Source organism: Neoarius graeffei, chromosome 9 (assembly GCF_027579695.1).
Source record: "Neoarius graeffei isolate fNeoGra1 chromosome 9, fNeoGra1.pri, whole genome shotgun sequence".
NCBI classification, from domain to species: domain Eukaryota; kingdom Metazoa; phylum Chordata; class Actinopteri; order Siluriformes; family Ariidae; genus Neoarius; species Neoarius graeffei.
Window position 1 is genome coordinate 57025863 of NC_083577.1, and position 21210 is coordinate 57047072.

The 21210-nt window shown below is 42.4% G+C and overlaps 1 protein-coding gene across 5 annotated transcripts in view; it reads left to right on the top strand.

The window, feature by feature from the left end:
• The window catches only part of dgkh (diacylglycerol kinase, eta), a 121704-nt gene that overhangs the window by 27128 nt on the left and 73366 nt on the right, over positions 1 to 21210 (top strand). For 2 of the 5 annotated variants that reach the window (XM_060929898.1, XM_060929894.1), the window contains exons 3-4: positions 3272 to 3382; positions 6637 to 6717. In XM_060929898.1, coding sequence (XP_060785881.1) covers positions 3272 to 3382; positions 6637 to 6717 — 192 coding nt within the window. Of the gene's footprint in view, positions 1 to 3271; positions 3383 to 5171; positions 5319 to 6636; positions 6718 to 14778; positions 14920 to 21210 lie in introns of those variants that run through there. The other 3 variants (XM_060929897.1, XM_060929895.1, XM_060929896.1) reach the window with 3 other exon arrangements.

Genomic DNA, 21210 nt, shown 5'->3' on the forward strand with positions numbered 1-21210 from the left:
ATGTGTGTGTGTGTGTGTGTGTGTGTGTGTGTGTGTGTGTGTGTGTGTGTGTGTGTTGTGCACTGAGGTGTGGGTGTACTCTATGGCACAGTGAGGTTACTCAGTTCTGTCTGGCACAGAGCAGTTCTCCCTGTCAGTATTTAGTGAAGAAAAGCTCTATTAATAGATCGCTGCTTGTCCTACTTGGCAACAGGAAAGGAACTTAAGACAAGGAAAGGTCTATTGAGACCTAAAGGGGGCACAAAAAATGGAGCATTAAAGTAGAGCATTAAAGTTTTCCCTTAAACCTGCTGAAAAAATGATTGTCTTTGTGCTTTCAATGCACTTTCCATACACAGAAATAGCAACAGTAATAATACTAACAACATTCAGTGCTTCATCCATGATTTCCTTTCCTCTCCATAAGCACTGAACATTAAAACCAGTGTCTCCTACAGTTTCAATTCCCTGCTAAGGAGGGAAAAGGAAAAAGAACAGAGAAAAATGGGGGTGGGGGGGGCAGCATACTGTCATGCAGCTCTCATGAATCCTCAGTCGGGCGAGTTCCTGGTGCTGAAATTGGATTAGGCAAATTGCCCACTGATTGCATTGCACCTCTCATCCATCTGCTACACATCACCTGATATTTTTCACAAAGAAATGTTAAGCTGCTGGTCTTTGACATGGAAAAACGCTCAGTGTTTGAGTAAGACGTCTTGTATGTAGCTAAGCAAGTAGAATGCTCCAGGTAGACGTAGCATTGAGGAAGCCGCAGTGGTGACGTGTGCATTGTGTTTACTGATCCTTCTGCATCACCACTTTAATGTTTACTTCACGGAACACATAAAAGTCCTTATAAGGAAGCTGAAGTCATCTTAATTTGTTGCAGGAATTTGATTTTGAAACTGCACTATGTGAGAGAAACATCTGATAGAAACTTAGCACGAAGGGTCTGTTTGAGTTTATAAAGAAGGATTCTGACTTCAGCAGAATGTACGATTAAAAGAATCGGTGAAGATTCAATGTTATATATTATATATAAAACAGTAAAATTAGAAAACACTGGTTAAATAAATACATAAAAGAAACAAATGTACTGGCTTGCAAATTATGTAATTTAAAAGAGTGATTGTTTATTTACTTACTTATTTACTTACTTGCTTGCATGTTTGATTGCTTGCTTACTTACTTATTTACTTAGTTACTTGCTTGCTTACTTGTTTACTTACTTATTTGCTTGCTTGCTTGATTGCTTGCTTGCTTACTTATTTACTTACTTGCTTGCATGTTTGATTGCTTGCTTACTTATTTACTTAGTTACTTGCTTGCTTACTTGTTTACTTATTTACTTGCTTGCTTGATTACTTGCTTGCTTGCTTGCTTACTTACTTACTTATTTTCTTGCTTACTTATTTGATTATTTACTTACTTATTTACTTGTTTACTTGCTTGCTTGCTTGCTTGCTTACTTACTTAGTTACTTACTTGTGTGCTTACTTACATATTTGTTTATTTACTTACTTATTTGCTTATTTACTTATTTATTTACTTGCTTGCTTGCTTGCTTACTTATTTACTTACTTATTTACTTGCTTGCTTGCTTACTTACTTATTTGCTTGCTTGCTTACTTACTTATTTACTTGCTTGCTTGATTACTTGCTTGCTTACTTGCTTGCTTATTTACTTACGTACTTGCTTGCTTATTTGCTTAGTTAGTTACTTGCTTGCTTATTTACTTGCTTGCTTGCTTGCTTGCTTACTTACTTACAGTTTCAAAAGCCTGTCAGGTTGAGTGTAAAAAGTCAGATGGCTGTGGCTGTTTTATTATGAGTGTTAAAAACTAAACCCTATAGTTGGGATATTTGCAGGTATGAATCATATGTCCATTACTAAGAACTGTAATTTTTATTGACTAACTTAGTTAAAATCGTAAATCATAAGAATGTCAAACGGTGCATATACTGAAGAGTTCACAAGTGTTATTTGAGTATTGAAGACTTTAACAATTATATACTCTGTGTGTGTGTGTGTGTGCGCGCGCGCACGCATGTACCGGTGGACTGACTTTCTGTTTAAGTTGACACAGCTGTGGCACCAGGATGTCAGATCGAAGCCTGCCTCTCTGTTTGCAATCCCTTCAGAGAGCATATTTCCTCTGCTATAAATAGCTTCCCACCCCTATATGTCTGGGGATTCTTGTTTTTTTCTTCTCTCTCTCTCTCTCTCTCTCTCTCTCTCTCTCTCTCTCTCCAGTGTTTGTGCTATATTTGTAACTGAATGGACAGGAAGGAGCACGACTGCTTGCAGCTCTGCACTTCTTGTTTATTGTTGGTAGGGATTGGGATAATGTGAAATGACAGTACAGCTCTACTAAAGGCAACTAGCTGACGCTGTGACCCAAGGGTCATCCCTGAACACACACACACACACGTAACCCTGCCATGTACTACCAGGGCTTTTCCATTGACACATGTTTAGGCTCAACAAGGATCTGTTGCTTCAAACTTTATAGCTGTGTAATTTTGTAAACTGAACCCTGTCCTCGGAAGTCGTCTATGTGTGATAGTATGTGTGTAGAATTGTTCTCACTTAAGCTTTGCTTTGAGTAATGAGCTTTCTTTATTGGGTGTTGTTTGCCTTGTCTCGCCGCTCTCAAGCGTAAAATTGTTCTTTGAACACACTTGACACTGGCAAAGATACACAGCGAGGCGTGGACTCTAGCCAGGGCCAGGCCAACACACTGACACAGTCCCATGTGACATGCCGTCACTTTGAAGCCCTGCATCACTTAACAGTTTCATATTCCCCTAAAATTGTACAAATAATTAGATTTGAAGTGCACAGTGCTTAGGAAGCTCTGAAAATGTTGGCTGGAAAGAAATTATAAGTGCGCATCATTGTTTAAAAGTCTGTGGCCTGGTTTAAGTGAAGTAATGCCTGCTTTGGTGCCAGTGTCTCTCCAGAGCAGCATTTGAATAACAAACCAAAAAATGTGATAAACAAAGTGTTTTAGGTTAGTGTGGGGATCTCCACATAAAACATGAGAAAGCGCCTCACTTAAGCAGGTTAAACCGCAACATATGACACGTTTAATAAAATAAAATGTAAAACGCGGACATTTTGAAGCACTGACATGATGTTTAAAAAAAAAGGATATAGAAAGTTCTCATGAACTCAGTGATCCCACCTCCTCACAGATCTGTTTTTATGCACCACTTTGTCTCATATAATGTGCCTGTGGATTCTGGGAATAGATGAATGTCCTCATCCTGTTTTACTTTCTCTCTGTAGACGAGTGTGAAGGAAGGCCTGCTCCTAAAACAGACCAGCTCTTTCCAGCGCTGGAAAAAAAGATACTTCAAACTCCGTGGCCGGACACTTTACTATGCCAAGGACGCCAAGGTGAGGTTACTGGCTGCTTTTCTACTGTAGGTCCATCGCATTCAGAGGTCTAATTCCTGACACACACGGTGTTATTTGCACTTTTCTGTCAGATGATGCGGTATGGCATGGTAATGGTAACAAATCCAAGTTCTCACATTTTGCTGTTATTTCCATTCCTCACTGAAATGTATTGTGCTGGATTTGGTAATCTTTCTTGTCAGGCTAAAAAGAGTACCAGTCAGGTTGGAGCTAGGTGCAGATTCAGTACATCACAAGTTGGCACATTTGTCAGACCAGCACCACTGTGAAAAATGAAATAATTTTATCTCATCCGGCTGTAGGCCAGGCCGGAGGAGCTTATGCGATCACGCGTTGTCTGTCCATCGTTCGCCATCATCATCCGACCACAATTTACAAAAATCACTACTCCTCCTACAGGATTGATCGGATTTCGATCAAACTCACATCCAATGTTCCCCAGGTGGGTGTGCATAAAATTTGTCAAGATGGTGGTGCCACCTGTCATATTTACGATTTTATGGGTGTCTGAAAATTTCGGGTGACTCGTCACTTTAAACGCTACTCTTCGTGAACTGCTGGGACGTTTTCACTGAAACTCACCCAGAAGACTCTAAAGACATGTACCAACAAGAGTTGTTCGCCAGGTGGTGCCACCTGCCATGGATGCGGCTACACAAGGGTCATATGCAGTTTCACAAAAATCACTACTTCTCATACGGGAGTGATCGGATTTTGATCAAACTCATGTGGAATGTTCCCCAGGTTGGTATGTATAAAAATTGTCAATATGGTGGTGCCACCTGTCTTATTTAACATTTTATAGGCGTTTGAAAATTTTGGGTGACTCATCACATCAAACACTACTGTTCGTAAACTGCTAGGATGTTTTCACTGAAACTCAGCCAGAAGACTCTAAAGACATATTCCAACAAGAATTGTTCACCAGGTGGTGCCACCTGCCATGGATGCGGCTACATTACATTACATTACATGGTCATATGCAATTTCACAAAAATCGCTACTCCTCCTACAGGATTGATCGGATTTCAAACTCCCACACAACAGTGGCCAGTATGAGCTACAGCCTCACTGAGGCTATTTTTTGCTTTTACCTGTTTTTTAAACTGCTATTTGCTTTTTCTATGCATTATCAATGTTTTATCATAATGGTGCATGCACAAAGCAAGCCCATAATATTGTGTATTCTGCTGAAATATTCAATCAAATCAGCTCTTTTCATTCCCTTTAAGAAATGAGTATGCACAGTGATGTTTGCACACTGATATGCTAGTAATACTAGTGATATTACATTTCACTAGTGCTTTTAGAGATTACTGTTAACATGAGCATAATGTGGGAAATTATCTCACCACCCATCAACCTCCAGAGAACTCCTTCTACATTTGCAGTGTGGAATTACGTATGGGATAGGAATAGGCCACAGGTTCTTGACCATGTTTGGAGAGTTTGGGATTTGGTCCAGTAACCATGTCGTGCCATACCGTACATTCCAGTGGAAAAGCAGAACACAAAGTAGAAAGTGCACTAGCCCTCATTCTTTTCCCACTGCTCAGCCATCTCTAAGGTAGAGTTTGGTCTAGGGGACGTAAACAGTGAGACAAAGATTTGACGCTCTTGCAACAGGTGTATATATGTGTGTATATATATATATATATATATATATATATATATATATATATATATATATATATATACCCCCACTGCTCTTAATGCCATGATATGTGTGTGTGTGTGTGTGTGTGTTTGTTTAATTGCCCTGTGGCAGACGGGTGGCGTGCTGGCCCGCTGGCAGTACCGGGTCTCGCGTAGCCGCGTGTGTTGGAGAGTTCTGTCCGTCTGCTGGTCCGGTGCTCGCCTTCCGCCTCCCGCTCTGGGTGCCAGCGGATCGGAGGAAGGTTTGGTGGCGATTCGGGTTAGCAGCAACTGCAGCAGGAGCCACCTGTCTGGCGCTGGATATCCGTCTCTCTCTCTCTCTCTCTCTCTCTCTCTCTCATAGCTGCGATTACTGACTGCCATTCGCTACGTTCATTTGGCTGGCCTGTACACTCTGGCATCATTTAGGATGCCTGTTCTCCCCATTGTGCCTGAGCTGGGATATGAGCTGTGCAATGGTTGAGAACATCATGTCATCGCTGTCGTCATGTCCACATAAGCAATAGAAGAGAAGTGTTGTGGAGATTTGGGCCTTATGTGTCACTGATCTTTGTCTGAAAGGAGAGACTGTTTAAACTAATCTGGAATCTGCATCCACTCTCTGTGACGCCCCCAACACGAAGAGGCTAAAGACAGTCAGCCATTCAGTGTGTCCTCGCTGTCTCCACCATGTATGTCATTCATACGGAAACTGACCCACGGGTTAAGGATGGCATTCAAACACCGTCTTGTAATCTGAATATGAAAGAAAGGCTTTTCAAAAACCTCCATTTCTAAGGCTCTTTTTTTGTGATTCAAAAAAAACCCCAAAGTGTTCTGAATGCATGTAGTAGGAGTCATGACTGTGTATGCGAAAGAGAGGAGAGTCCTAACAGTGACCTCACAGGCACAAATGAAGTGGCTGAGCATCTGGGGGGGGGCTCTGTTTGTGTTGGCATAACACCCTGCTCTCCAACAGATATTGCAGACCTAGTCCAGCCAGCCAACATTGAGCCAGCATTCTCCCTACTAGATGCAAGCCAAGGCAGCAGATCATATCATAAACAGGATGTCACATTGCTTACACTTCCCAAGTACACAGTCAACACTTAGTCAAATATCTGCCAATCAGCACTTGAATGCAGATTAGGTCCTGTAAAGTGATCTGGCCTTAATTGCAAGCCTGTGGTTTGATGTTTCAGGTGGTTCCTTGTTGTCTCGTGGAGATTTTTGAGCTGCTCTGAAGCAGAATGTAACATAGCGAAGCACTGAAGGTTGTGTGAATGCCCACATGCCTCATCCTCGTTCTGTTCATTGCTTTCTTCCTTCCGCGCTTCAAGCCTCCACCGCTGTTAGGAAGACTACCGTGTATGAACTCACACTGTGAAATCATGTACATACATGTCCATGAAGAGGATAAGAATAAAGCACTTTAAGGACTTTGTTGCATTAACTTTGACAAGCTACAGCTTCCAGTGTATCCAGGTTAATTCAGCTATTAAGCTCGTTTTCACTTTTTAAACTGAAAAATAAGCCATGAAGCTGCTGCAGGGCAGGAATACAATGTGTTGACGATTTCTCTTTACTATTCTCTACAGTCCCTTATCTTTGATGAGGTGGACCTCTCAGATGCCAGTGTTGCCGAATCAAGCACAAAGAATGTCAACAACAGTTTCACGGTAAGCAGCTGTTTCAGTGAATTACATCAAGACTGCAGGGGTGTATAGTACACTGTACACTGAGGGCCTCTGCATGCTCTTGCGACAAGGCTTTCGCAGATAGCTTTTCGCAGACAGTTGTAATTTATCGTTGAGCGGGGAGTAATAGGCGTGCGCGATGTTATTCACCGCCACAACGCAAGGGGGCGCGAAGTCGCGAAATCGCTAGGAGTAGTTGGTGGGTGTGGTTAGTGGAGTGTTTATCCTCCGGTTACTTATAATGACTAGAACTGGAGTCGTATAGATATACGTACTTCCTCACTTCCTCGATCAACTGCTCTTCGTGCTGCTCCATCTTCGCTCGTGTTTTTAAAAATGGCGGTAGTGAAAACAAACCAAACCAGGAAAGTAGGGAAGCGGAAGTGCGTGTACAGCGGATGTAGAGTGGACCTGGAGTGGACCAATCAGAGCCCTCTTGTCTGCGACGCTGTCTGCGAGGCTTCTGTGGTGGTCACAATTTTTGGGAGGTGCGCGCAGAGCATCTGCGAAGGTGGGGGGGCTACGCAGACGCCATCTGCGACGCCATCTGCGAGGACTGCGTTGTCAGCATAAATTGGCCTTGAGGCTTGTCGTTGATACAGCATGCTGACATCAAAACTGGCCCCCCCATTTATAGCCCTTATTGCTGCATGCAATACTGCTTCAAACACTATACTTAGACTATATAGCCAAAAGCATGTGGACACCTGACCAAATGTGCTTGGTGAACATCCCATTATAGATTTACAAGGGTACTTCAAAAAGTTCTCAGCCTCACCCAGAAACTCCCATTTTGGGGCATAACTGTATACTATTAAGCCTTATATCACTGTCCACAAAAACTCAAATGAAAGAAGCAATCACAGAAAAAAGGAGAGGAAAGCTTTGAGCTATCATGATGTTGCTCCAGGACAGGTGGCAGTGGCACAAGCGGCCAAATGTGGCTTTGAACTGTTGCCTCATGCACCTTACTCACCCGACCTGGCACTGCCTGACTTCTATCTGTTTCCCAAATTGAAATCCCACTCACATGATTGCCATTTTTAGAGTGATGATGAAGTCATCCATGCTGTTAAGGAGTATCTGGAGGCTCAAGACGTGACCTTTGTCCATGAAGGGATAGAGAAGATTGAACATCAATGGACCAAGTGCATTGAAGTTAAAGGAGACTATGTTGAAAAATAATGCAAGAAAAATCTTTCTCCTGTGATGTTTTCTGGGTGAGGCTGAGAACTTTTTGAAGTACCCTCATAGTCCCCCTTGTTATAATAACCTTCACTCTTCTGGGAAGGCTTTTCACTAGCTGTTGGAGTGTGGGCTGTGGGGATTTAACCATTCACGACTTGTGTGTTCTGATTCATCCAGAAGGTATTCTGTAGGGTTGAAGGTTAGGGCTCTATAAAGACCACTCCAGTTCTTCCACAGCAATGCTGGAAAACCATGTCTTCATAGAGCTCATTTTGTGCACAGGCACATTGTCATGCTGGAACATGTTTGTGCCAGTAAAGGGGAAATCATTAATGCTACAGTAGCTAGTCAAAGACATTCTAGACTATTGTGTGATTCAAACCTTGTGCCAACAGTTTGGAGAAGAACTACATATAGGTGTGATGGTCAGGTGTCCAAAAATATTTGGCCATATAGCATCTTACTACAAGGTGGATTGTCTCAGTAATGTCTGCTAATTTAGTTTTGAGATGGACTTTTTTGTATACTTGGTTCAGTGTTGTAGTCAAGTCACTAAACCTTGAGTCCAAGTCCAGTCTTGAGTCCCCAGTGTTCAAGTCCGAGTCAAGTCCAAGTCATTAAAGAAAATTTCGAATCGAGTCTGAGTCGAGTCCACTATTGAGCCGAGTTGAGTCTGAGAATAAGGCTACGTTTACACTAGACCGTATCTATCTCGTTTTCTTCGCGGATGCACTGTCCGTTTACATTAAACCGCCTGGAAACGCCTGGAAACGGGAATCCGCCAGCGTCCACGTATTCAATCCAGATCGTGTCAGCTCCGGTGCTGTGTAAACATTCAAAATACGCGGATACGCTGTGCTGAGCTATAGCTGGCGTCTCATTGGACAACGTCACTGTGACATCCACCTTCCTGATTCGCTGGCGTTGGTCATGTGACGCGACTGCTGAAAAACGGCGCGGACTTCCGCCTTGTATCACCTTTCATTAAAGAGTATAAAAGTATGAAAATACTGCAAATACTGATGCAAATACTGCCTATTGTGTAGTTATGATTGTCTTTAGGCTTGCCATCCTTCCACTTGCAAGTAGTAAGTGATATGCGCTGGGATCACACACACAGTGGCTCAGTCCCGAATCGTGGCTTGTGCACTTCACTCGCGCGCTGTGTGAGCTGCGCAGGGCCGGAGTGCGCACCCTCCAGAGGGCACTCGCTGTTCAGGGCGGAGTGATTTGGAGCGCAGGATGCCTGCGGAGCCGAGCATATCCGCGTATTGGCGTTGCTGTGTGCACGGCTAACGGTTTTAGTGTAAACGCGAATCGTTTTAAGAACGTTAATCTGATGATCCACTGATTCGACGTAATGTAAACGTAGCCTAAGACTCGCACCATTTGATGGTGACTGTTGCTGTCTTTATGTGAAGCCGTCTCTGCTACCGTGTTGGACTAACATTACTGCTTGACTGCTCCGTTTTAGTTAATAGGCTACAGATAAAAAGCTTGTTCATTGCTCAGCAAGCCCCGCCCACTATCAACAGGGCAAATAACATGAGAGTGGGTCAACACTAGCTAGTTCATTGGTCAGCAAGCAAGCCCCGCTATCAACAGAGCAATGACCATAGCGTATCACTTGCTTCTCTGGGTGGAGTCTTGCAAAATGATGATTGAAGTTCGAGGTTGTCCTCATTGTCTCCTCGATAGTTCTTCTACATATGGAATACATAGCAGTGCATTTTTTTTTCCCCACTACATGAGAAGTCTGTATAAGCAAAGTGGACAATCCTAGTGGCATTCTCTCCAGGCATTTTAGCACCATTAACGTTAGTTTGTTCCTGAACATGACGTATGAACAGGTGAATGTGCATTCTCTTGCACAAAATTAGTATAAAAATTAATGTAGGTATAAATATCTTATACCAAATTATTATGGCATGTTACAAAAAAAATTAAGAAAAAATCAGAATCCTCGTCTCCAATTTACAAGTCCGAATGCAGTTAATGCACGAGTCCAAGTCCAAGCCATCAGTGCTGAAGTCCAAGTCAAGTCACGAGTCCTTAAAATTAGAGCACAAGTTGGACTCGAGTACTGCAAGCCTGGCTTGGTTTATCACAATGGAAAAGAAAACTTGGAGAATTTCTTAAGAGCTTTTTATATGACCTTGATCCGAAAACTGTTGTAGTAAATGTAACTAACAAAGTCGTTTACCTTAATCTAAATTGCTGTAATACAGAAGCGATACAGAACCAAACTTTGTGTGTATGAATGTTGCTTGATATGACATCAGTTGCTAGGTTAAAGAGCAAAACCTCTTGCCTTCAGCTCGGTTTTTTAGCTTGCTAACATTATCTGGTCGACTCTGTGTGTGAGCTCCACTCTGATCTTTCTACCTGATTGCTGATATTATGGTGTAACTACAGTGGGGCAAAAAAGTATTTAGTCAGTCACCAATTGTGCAAGTTCTCCCACTTAAAAAGATGAGAGAGGCCTGTAATTTTCATCATAGGTATACCTCAACTATGAGAGACAAAATGAGAAAAAAAATCCAGAAACTCACATTGTCTGATTTTTAATGAATTTATTTGCAAATTATGGTGGAAAATAAGTATTTGGTCAATAACAAAAGTTCATCTCAATACTTTGTTATATACCCTTTGTTGGCAATGACAGAGGTCAAACGTTTTCTGTAAGTCTTCACAAGGTTTTCACACACTGTTGCTGGTATTTTGGCCCATTCCTCCATGCAGATCTCCTCTAGAGCAGTGATGTTTTGGAGCTGTCGCTGGGCAACACGGACTTTCAACTCCCTCCAAAGATTTTCTATGGGGTTGAGATCTGGAGACTGGCTAGGCCACTCTGGGACCTTGAAATGCTTCTTACGAAGCCACTCCTTCGTTGCCCGGGCGGTGTGTTTGGGATCATTGTCATGCTGAAAGACCCAGCCACGTTTCATCTTCAATGCCCTTGCTGATGGAAGGAGGTTTTCACTCAAAATCTCACAATACATGGCCCCATTCATTCTTTCCTTTACATGGATCAGTCATCCTGGTCCCTTTGCAGAAAAACAGCCCCAAAGCATGATGTTTCCACCCCCATGCTTCACAGTAGGTATGGTGTTCTTTGGATGCAACTCAGCATTCTTTCTCCTCCAAACACGACAAGTTGAGTTTTTACCAAAAAGTTCTATTTTGGTTTCATCTGACCATATGACATTCTCCCAATCCTCTTCTGGATCATCCAAATGCTCTCTAGTAAACTTCAGATGGCCCTGGACATGTACTGGCTTAAGCAGGGGGACACGTCTGGCACTGCAGGATTTGAGTCCCTGGCGGCGTAGTGTGTTACTGATGGTAGCCTTTGTTACTTTGGTCCCAGCTCTCTGCAGGTCATTCACTAGGTTCCCCTGTGTGGTTCTGGGATTTTTGCTCACTGTTCTTGTGATCATTTTGACCCCACGAGGTGAGATCTTGAGTGGAGCCCCAGATCGAGGGAGATTATCAGTGGTCTTGTATGTCTTCCATTTTCTAATAATTGCGCCTACAGTTGATTTCTTCACACAAGCTGCTTACCTATTGCAGATTCAGTCTTCCCAGCCTGGTGCAGGTCTACAATTTTGTTTCTGGTGTCCTTTGACAGCTCTTTGGTCTTGGCCATAGTGGAGTTTGGAGTGTGACTGTTTGAAGTTGTGGACAGGTATCTTTTATACTGATAACGAGTTCAAACAGGTGCCATTAATACAGGTAATGAGTGGAGGACAGAGGAGCCTCTTAAAGAAGAAGTTACAGGTCTGTGAGAGCCAGAAATCTTGTTTGTTTGTAGGTGACCAAATACTTATTTTACCGAGGAATTTACCAATTAATTCATTAAAAATCCTACAATGTGATTTCCTGGATTCTTTCCCCCCATTCTGTCTCTCATAGTTGAGATATACCTATGATGAAAATTACAGGCCTCTCTCATCTTTTTAAGTGGGAGAACTTGCACAATTGGTGGCTGACTAAATACTTTTTTGCCCCACTGTATGTTTGCTCTGTGATACAGCCCGCAGCACAAAGCTAACAGAGAACGCTAGCTAGCCATTGTTAGCTAGCTAACATTAACACATAGAGTTTTGTTATAGGGAAAGAAAAGGTTTCCCTCTACTCTGGAACCTAAACAACCTCTTAAAAATGCTGAATTTGTTTACAGGTAACCCCTTTCCTCATGTGCTTTCCTATGCATGAGTGTGTGTCAGTGAGTGTCAGGATGTACAAGCTCGAGAAGTTAACTATGATTAAAGTTTTGTCAGAGCAGCGAGTGTGACCGTGTCTTTCTAAAAATTACCCAGCTCTTCAGGCATGGCTATAAAAAGACATGGAGAAAAACTAAGAAATCTCAGAGCAAAATGAGGAGTTATTCATAGTACTGTAGCAGTGCTAGTAGTGCTTCACTGAGCATGTTTTGGATCACTTAGCTGATAGCATATTGTTTAAAGGAGTTACGCAGAACCTTTATTTTTAAATAAATTTCTGAGTGGATAGTATCTCCATCCTTGACTCTTGTATGCTGCATAAATGGGAATAAAAAAATATATTTTTGAGAGTTAACATCGACCGCAGAGTTGGCATTCGAGCTGCCCCGCTGAGCCAGCCAGCCCTGAGTGCGTGACATCACAGCGGTAACTGGTTTTAAGTCCGAGGCCTTTTACAGCTATAGACCAAAGTCATATAAATAAAAATTTATGGTGAAAGTAAGAAATCCCGTTACCGACTTGCTCAACTAAGACTGATTTGACTTCATTGATTGTGGTTTGACTCTCATTAAAACAGGATAGGTGTTATAACTTATGCAACATACATGTACATGCATGCATTTTCACTGATAAAATGTAAAAGGCTAATTGAATAATCAGATGAACTGAGGCAATCACATTCTGAAGCAAATTAAATAATCTTATACTGGTAACTTAAACACACAATACAAGTTACATGCATTAATCTAAATGCAGGTAAATAACGTGCTGTTTTTGTTGTTTTGTATCCAAATGAGAGTCGGAGCTTACCCGTCTGTGTTCTTGCTTCTTGAAGGCTGACCTTGTGGCTGATTGTTTTTGAAACAATCTGACTTTCAGTTGTTCGTTCATTTCTCCGTTCATTCGCTTCTTCCACATAAGGGCGAGATACTGCTGCTGAGGCAAGCATATCCAGCAGACAAATCAGACAGCTGCTCCACTCATTCTCCATTTTCTCCATACGGAGTACTCTGCCATTACTGCTCAGCTCAGGCAATTACTAAAACCCGGGATGGGACGGGACGTCACCGGTTTTAGCAACAACCATGGGGAGGTCACTGCCCAAGCGATAATATGTCCCGTCCCGTCCCATTCCATCCTGGGTTTTATCAATAACCCTTGGCTCACATTCCGGGAGAACTGGTGCAACTGAACTTACTTTCCTTTTCTTATAGTTTTCTTTTCTTTAATTGTTGGTACTGCACCCTCTTTCAATACGGGCTTATAGCCAACGCTCCTCAACAGATCAGAGGTCTCGTACGAGTCTTCAGTAAAACGTGCAGAGCAGAAGAGAGACCACTTCGTAGGCACCCAATGTACCTGTGAACTTCTCGCAAAATGCGTCCAAATCTTTGCAGTTTGAACATTCTTGGGTCATGAATGCAACGTAAATCCACCTTCTGTCGTGTTGCTGCACCCACCAGCAACACATCTACGTGGCATGGCGATAAATGATCTCAAAATGGAGGATCAGAGTTGCAGTCAGCTCTGTGTTTTAGTATAGCGGAAATGGCGATGAGACCGATAGACTTCTTGCGGTGACGTCACAGATGTCAAGGTCATTCACTCAGACCGCTACCTATATGAATCATTTTAATCATAAAAATTACTAAATTAGATGTATTGTTAACGCTTAAAACTATTCCTGTGCCATTCTTGAGGTCTCAATGCATTTATAAACAAAAAGTGAGGCCATGGTTCTGCGTATATGCTTTAACAGGTGTGTGTGTGTGTGTGTGTGTGTGTGGCCTTCTTCTGTTATTTGCTCTGTTGTCCTACTACATTTTGTTGATGGTATTAATAATTCTTCAGTCCAACTCAAGCCATTATGATCCAGATGCATGTTTTCTCTCAATGAGCCAGAAAGCTATAAAAACACAAACGGTGTCTCAGTGTTGTGTAGGCTTTACACTGGTTCCTGTTTAATAATTTAGACTCATTTTGTTCAGGACAAATAGCCATTTTGCTATTATAGCATGAAGCTACAATGGCTCTTTGTTGCGCTTTCAGTTAAATGTTTTTTTTTTTCTCTCTCTTGATGAAAGATGATCTTGGGTATGCACATTCAGTTGTGCCTCTTTGAGGAGACTTTTACTGCAGGCCCTTCTTTATTGTAGCTATGTTTTTTTTTTGTCAGCTTCTATTAATAGCACAGCACTGAGTGTGCTTCGGAGGGAGGGACAGAGAGGGATCAGACTAGCATGGAGAAGCTGTGAGCTATGTAAAGAACAAAAGGAAATCCTCAGAGTGTCGTCACCGAGCGAACACCTCCCTGAGTGGAGGGCTGAAGCAAAACTAAGCAAGGAGAAATCGGAGGGGACGGAGAGAGGGAGAGGTGAAGGAATGATGGAAGGTGAATAGCCAAGCGAGTTCACAGTCTTCTGATTTTTATTGCCACTACTCGAATGTTTGAGCCCAGTGAAGCGCAAAAGCGTTGAGCTTTGTCTCTTCAGAGCATGCGTCCAAGTCTTTGCTAAAGAGGCTGTTGTCTCTTTAAGATACTCACTAAGGGTGGTCTGTGAATTTTTTGCCTTTCCTTGCAAGTGTGTTCAGTTCCTAGAGGACGCTAGAGCATATTTTCAGGGAGTCCAGGAGGCTTAGTGAGAATAAGGTATGGGGACATCGGGCACTGCCCGTCTGTACGTTATACGCATGCACATACACACGTGCAAGGTACAGGAGCTCAGAGATCCTCAGAGGACACAGCGCTGCAATCAGGAGAAGGCTGCTGGTGAGTGCATGGCTCTGAGATTTACGCGCACACACACAGGGAATCGGGGAACAGCACTGCAGGACTGTGACAGCGAGAACATTGCATATCTTTCTCAACAGACAAGTGTTGATGTTATTGTTCAGAATGGAAAATTGCCTTTAAAATTAATGGATGACCTCTGTCTGGTTTTTGTCCTGAACGCAGAGTTTGTGTGTTTTGCATTTTATGCGCAAGTGTGTGCACGCACACTTTCGGGAGGGGGTTGTTCTGAAATGAAGATGAAGAACAGAGTTTTGCACCTTAAAGCACATTCCAGTGAGCACTTTTTTGGCTCCGATCCTGACAAGACGCAGGATTCCATTATTTAATTTAAGCTCGTGCGGCGCTACTGAGAGCTTTTAGCTGATTGCGAGGAAATTGATCTGTTGCTTACATTTGCAGCCTGTGTCCTCAAAATACCGAGCAATAACACGTTTTATTGTGAGACGTGATGTACAGTGTATGAATGTGTGCACAAGGTGAATGCGCATTTGGAGGCTAATCACTTGGGCTCAGCCACGATTATCTCTTAGCTTTTAAATCCAGCAGTGGTCCCACTGCAGGTTACAGAGGTGGTCCATTAGCACTCAGCTATACAGCAGAGCATCGTGACACAATAGCTATTATTGTGTTCTTTTCCCTCCCTGAATGTTACGGGAGCAAACTTCATTAGCTCTGCACACCCTCCTGCTGCTAATTCAACAATCCATGACATTTAAGGTTTGGTAAGATCCATCGAGATAAAAACCATCCAGTTAAAATCTCTGTTAACATGACTGGTGTAACTGGCTGCTCAGAGAAGAATTAGTTTTGCCCAGAGGAAATACTGGAGCAGTATTAATACATCAATCAGCCATAACATTTAAAACCACTGACAGGTGAAGTGAATAGCATTGATTATCTCATTACCTGTTAAGGTGTGGGATATATTTAGGTAGAAAGAGAACAGTCAGTTCTTGAAGTTGATGTGTTGGAAGCAGGAAAAATGGGCAAGCGTAAGGATATGAACGACTTTAACAAGGGCCAAATTGTGATGGCAAGATGACTGGGTCTGAGCATCTCCAAAATGGCACATCTTATGGGGTGTTCCCGGTATGCAGTGGTGAGTACCTACCAAAAGTGGTCCAAGGAAGGACAACCAGTGAACCAGCGACAGGGTCATGGGTGTCGAAGGCTCACTGATTCGCATGGGGCACGAAGGCTAGCCCGTATGGTCCAATCCCACAGAAGAGCTACTGTAGCACAAACTGCTGAAAAAGTTAATGCTGGCTAAAGCAGAAAGGTGTCAGCATTGTAATGAGCTAATCAAACTACTGAACATCATGGACGATGCCAGTCACCCTCTGCACACCGTCATCAGCAACCAGAGGAGCCTGTTCAGTGACAGAATGCTCCTTCCTCAGTGCAGGACGAACAGACTCAAAAACTCCTTTGTCCCTCATGCCATCAGACTGTACAGCTCCTCCCTGGGGGGGAGGAGGGGTAACAGGAGGACAGAGGACGGGAAGGAGCAGTAGCCTAGCCTAACAATAAGCAATACCGGACAATGTGCAATATAATGTGCAATATAAAGTGCAATATCTTTCCTGCTCCCCCCCCCCCCACACACACACACTTACTTACCCTAACCCCACTTCTCCCCCCTCCCCCTTCCTCTCTTCCCCATATCTTATTCTTTTATATTTGTATATCTCATCTCATCTCATCTCATTATCTCTAGCCGCTTTATCCTTCTACAGGGTCGCAGGCAAGCTGGAGCCTATCCCAGCTGACTACGGGCGAAAGGCGGGGTACACCCTGGACAAGTCGCCAGGTCATCACAGGGCCGACACATAGACACAGACAACCATTCACACTCACATTCACACCTACGGTCAATTTAGAGTCACCAGTTAACCTAACCTGCATGTCTTTGGACTGTGGGGGAAACCGGAGCACCCGGAGGAAACCCACGCGGACACGGGGAGAACATGCAAACTCCACACAGAAAGGCCCTCGCCGGCCACGGGGCTCGAACCTGGACCTTCTTGCTGTGAGGCGACAGCGCTAACCACTACACCACCGTGCCGACCATATTTGTATATGTAAATACTTAATTTATTTTAATTTATCTAGAAGTTTTTCTCTATTTCTTTTCTCTGTTTATCTGTAATGATGCTGCTGGAATCTTAATTTCCCTGAGGGAACCCTCCCAAAGGGATCAATAAAGTTTTATCTAATCTGATCTAATCTAATCTGATCTAATCTAATCTAATCTGATCTAATCTAATCCCTGTTATTCACTTCACCTGTCAATGGTTTTAATGTTATGGCTGATCGGTGTGTAAACAAATGCAGGCACAGGGACATGTATTGTGGTTGTGTATTATGCAAAGATGACAGAGATTTACTTTATAGGTATGTTATACTTACAGCTTAGGTGATCATAATGAGATGAGTATAAATATGGAGGTGATTATAGGAAATTGCACACGTTGATTGGTTAAGAAATTTCTCGATAATCACCTTGAGTGATTGGGCAAAATGGCGGCTAAGTGCTGTGAGGAAGAATTACAAATTATGAAAGAAAATGTTGTTCCTAAAAGCACTGACGAAGTTTGGTCGAAAACTATTTAAAGGTAAGGTGGAATTGTTCATCCATCCATTATCTGTAGCTGCTTATCCTGTCCTACAAGGTCGCGGGCAAGCTGGAGCCTATCCCAGCTGACTATGGGCAAGAGGCGGGGTACACCCTGGACAAGTTGCCAGGTCATCGCAGGACTGGCACATAGAGACACACAACCATTCACACTCACATTCACACCTATGGTCAATTTAGAGCCATCAATTAGCCTAACCTGCATGTCTTTGGACTGTGGGGGAAACCGGAGCACCCGGAGGAAACCCACGCGGACACGGGGAGAACATGCAAACTCCATAGAGAAAGGTCCCCATCGGCTGCTGGGCTCAAACCCAGAATTTTCTTGCTGTGAGGTGACAGTGCTAACCACTACACCACCATGCCACCCAGAAATAAATTATTTTTATTTAATGCAATTTTTAAAAAATAATCATCAGTATATTTATACTAAAACAATTATCCACCTCAGGCTCAGTGAATAATTGTTAAATATAACTCGACAGTCAATTACACTGAGCAGAGTGTGTACTGTTTGTACTTTTTTTGGGCTTTTCAAGGTAGAACAATATTAGTATCACAAGATCTGGTGAGACATAAAATAGAGCAACAAGTCAAGAAGAAGGTCAAGTCATGAACCTAAACCAAACACATATAATAAATGAATGATTGAATGAATGAATATGATTTCAATAAAGCAGATATTACAACATGATAATAATATCATAATAAAAAATATGACTGCATTTTACGAGCACCACGCCAGTGGTGCTTGAAAGTTTGTGAACCCTTTAGAATTTTCTATATTTCTGCATAAATATGACCTAAAACATCATCAGATTTTCACACAAGTCCTAAAAGTAGATAAAGAGAACCCAGTTAAACAAATGAGACAAAAATATTATACTTGGTCACTTATTTATTGAGGAAAATGATCCAATATTACATATCTGTGAGTGGCAAAAGTATGTGAACCTCTAGGATTAGCAGTTAATTTGAAGGTGAAATTAGAGTCAGGTGTTTTCAATCAATGGGATGACAATCAGGTGTGAGTGGGCACCCTGTTTTATTTAAAGAACAGGGATCTATCAAAGTCTGATCTTCACAACACATGTTTGTGGAAGTGTATCATGACACGAACAAAGGAGATTTCTGAGGACCTCAGAAAAAGCGTTGTTGATGCTCATCAGGCTGGAAAAGGTTACAAAACCATCTCTAAAGAGTTTGGACTCCACAGTCAGACAGATTGTGTACAAATGGAGGAAATTCAAGACCATTGTTACCCTCCCCAGGAGTGGTCGACCAACAAAGATCACTCCAAGAGCAAGGCGTGTAATAGTCGGCGAGGTCACAAAGGACCCCAGGGTAACTTCTAAGCAACTGAAGGCCTCCCTTGCATTGGCTAATGTTAATGTTCATGAGTCCACCATCAGGAGAACACTGAACAACAATGGTGTGCATGGCAGGGTTGCAAGGAGAAAGCCACTGCTCTCCAAAAAGAACATTGTTGCTCATCTGCAGTTTGCTAAAGATCATGTGGATAAGCCAGAAGGCTATTGGAAAAATGTTTTGTGGACGGATGAGACCAAAATCGAACTTTTTGGTTTGACTGAAAAGCGTTATGTTTGGAGAAAGGAAAACACTGCATTCCAGCATAAGAACCTTATCCCATCTGTGAAACATGGTGGTGGTAGTATCATGGTTTGGGCCTGTTTTGCTGCATCTGGGCCAGGACGGCTTGCCATCATTGATGGAACAATGAATTCTGAATTATACCAGCAAATCCTAAAGGAATATATCAGGACATCTGTCCATGAACTGAATCTCAAGCGAAGGTGAGTCTTGCAGAAAGACAACGACCCTAAGCGCACAAGTCATTCTACCAAAGAATAGTTAAAGAACAATAAAGTTAATGTTTTGGAATGGCCAAGTCAAAGTCCTGACCTTAATCCAATCGAAATGTTGTGGAAGGACCTGAAGCGAGCAGTTCATGTGAGGAAACCCACCAACATCCCAGAGTTGAAGCTGTTCTGTACGGAGGAATGGGCTAAAATTCCTCCAAGCCGGTGTGCAGGACTGATCAACAGTTACCGGAAACATTTAGTTGCAGTTATTGCTGCACAAGGGGGTCACACCAGATACTGAAAGCAAAGGTTCACATACTTTTGCCACTCAGAGATATGTAATATTGGATCATTTTCCTTAATAAATAAATGACCAAGTATAATATTTTTTTTCTCATTTCTTTGACTGGGTTCTCTTTATCTACTTTTAGGACTTGTGTGAAAATCTGATGATGTTTTAGGTGTTTCCTGGTCAGTATTGTACAAAGGCATAATAAAAACACATTTTTATTTTACTGTTCATTGCTGATGAAATCTGCCAATCATATAAATAAACAGCATGTAGCCAAGCAGCTGAAACAGACAGATCTTTCAGACTGAGATGATTACATTCAAATTGAATAAGAACAGAAGTGACCAATCACTGTAATTATATTTAGAAGATGCTGTAACTGATATTAGCAAAGCACCATTGTTACTTAGCACCCTCTATGCTTTGCCTGTGGTCATCCACACAAACAGAAACTTTGGTTTTACTTCAGTTTTCATAGCGCCCCCTGGTGGAGAATCTTCCTCTTCCAGAGCAAATGAATGAGTGCGAGTCGAAAGACAGGGTGGCTTTTGAAGAGATATTCACTTTAAATTTGATTGCATTGGTTCAGTTTGTATTTGTATCTATACAGGGGTTGTTTTACAATCAGGGTACGCAACCTAAAAATCACATTTAACACTTATTATCTTCAATATCAAAAGGCTTGACTAAATAAACTTGGTTGTTTATTGTAGCCCTGTGATAGCTCTATTTACCATACAAAAAAAATTTGGTGATAATGTTATTTTTGGTGAATGCATGGCAATATATGTCATATTTAGCAAAATTACTCGTGTCATTTAGAAAAAGTGCTTTTTTGACCACAGGTAGCTCCAAAAGGGATGCACTTACATCATTCTTTATACCATAACACAAATATTTGGTTCCATATCATTGGAAACATAGTTAAGTTTTAATGTTGAATGCCAGCAAGTTCTCAGACTATTTTGATCAAATTAGTATGTAATTGTGTCAAAAAAAATGTCCTCTCCGAGACAGCTAATTTTTCAATATAAAATCTCATCTCATTATCTGTAGCCGCTTTATCCTGTTCTACAGGGTCGCAGGCAAGCTGGAGCCTATCCCAGCTGACTACGGGCGAAAGGCGGGGTACACCCTGGACAAGTCGCCAGGTCATCACAGGGCTGACACATAGACACAGACAACCATTCACACTCACATTCACACCTACGGTCAATTTAGAGTCACCAGTTAACCTAACCTGCATGTCTTTGGACTGTGGGGGAAACCGGAGCACCCGGAGGAAACCCACACGGACACGGGGAGAACATGCAAACTCCGCACAGAAAGGCCCTCGCCGGCCACGGGGCTCGAACCCGGACCTTCTTATTGTGAGGCGACAGCGCTAACCACTACACCACCGTGCCGCCCCTCAATATAAAATAACATATCTAAAATGATTATTTTCTTCCTAAAATGTGGTCAAGATATTGGGACATAAATATTAGAGACAACTAACACAAAGCTTACAGCCTTAT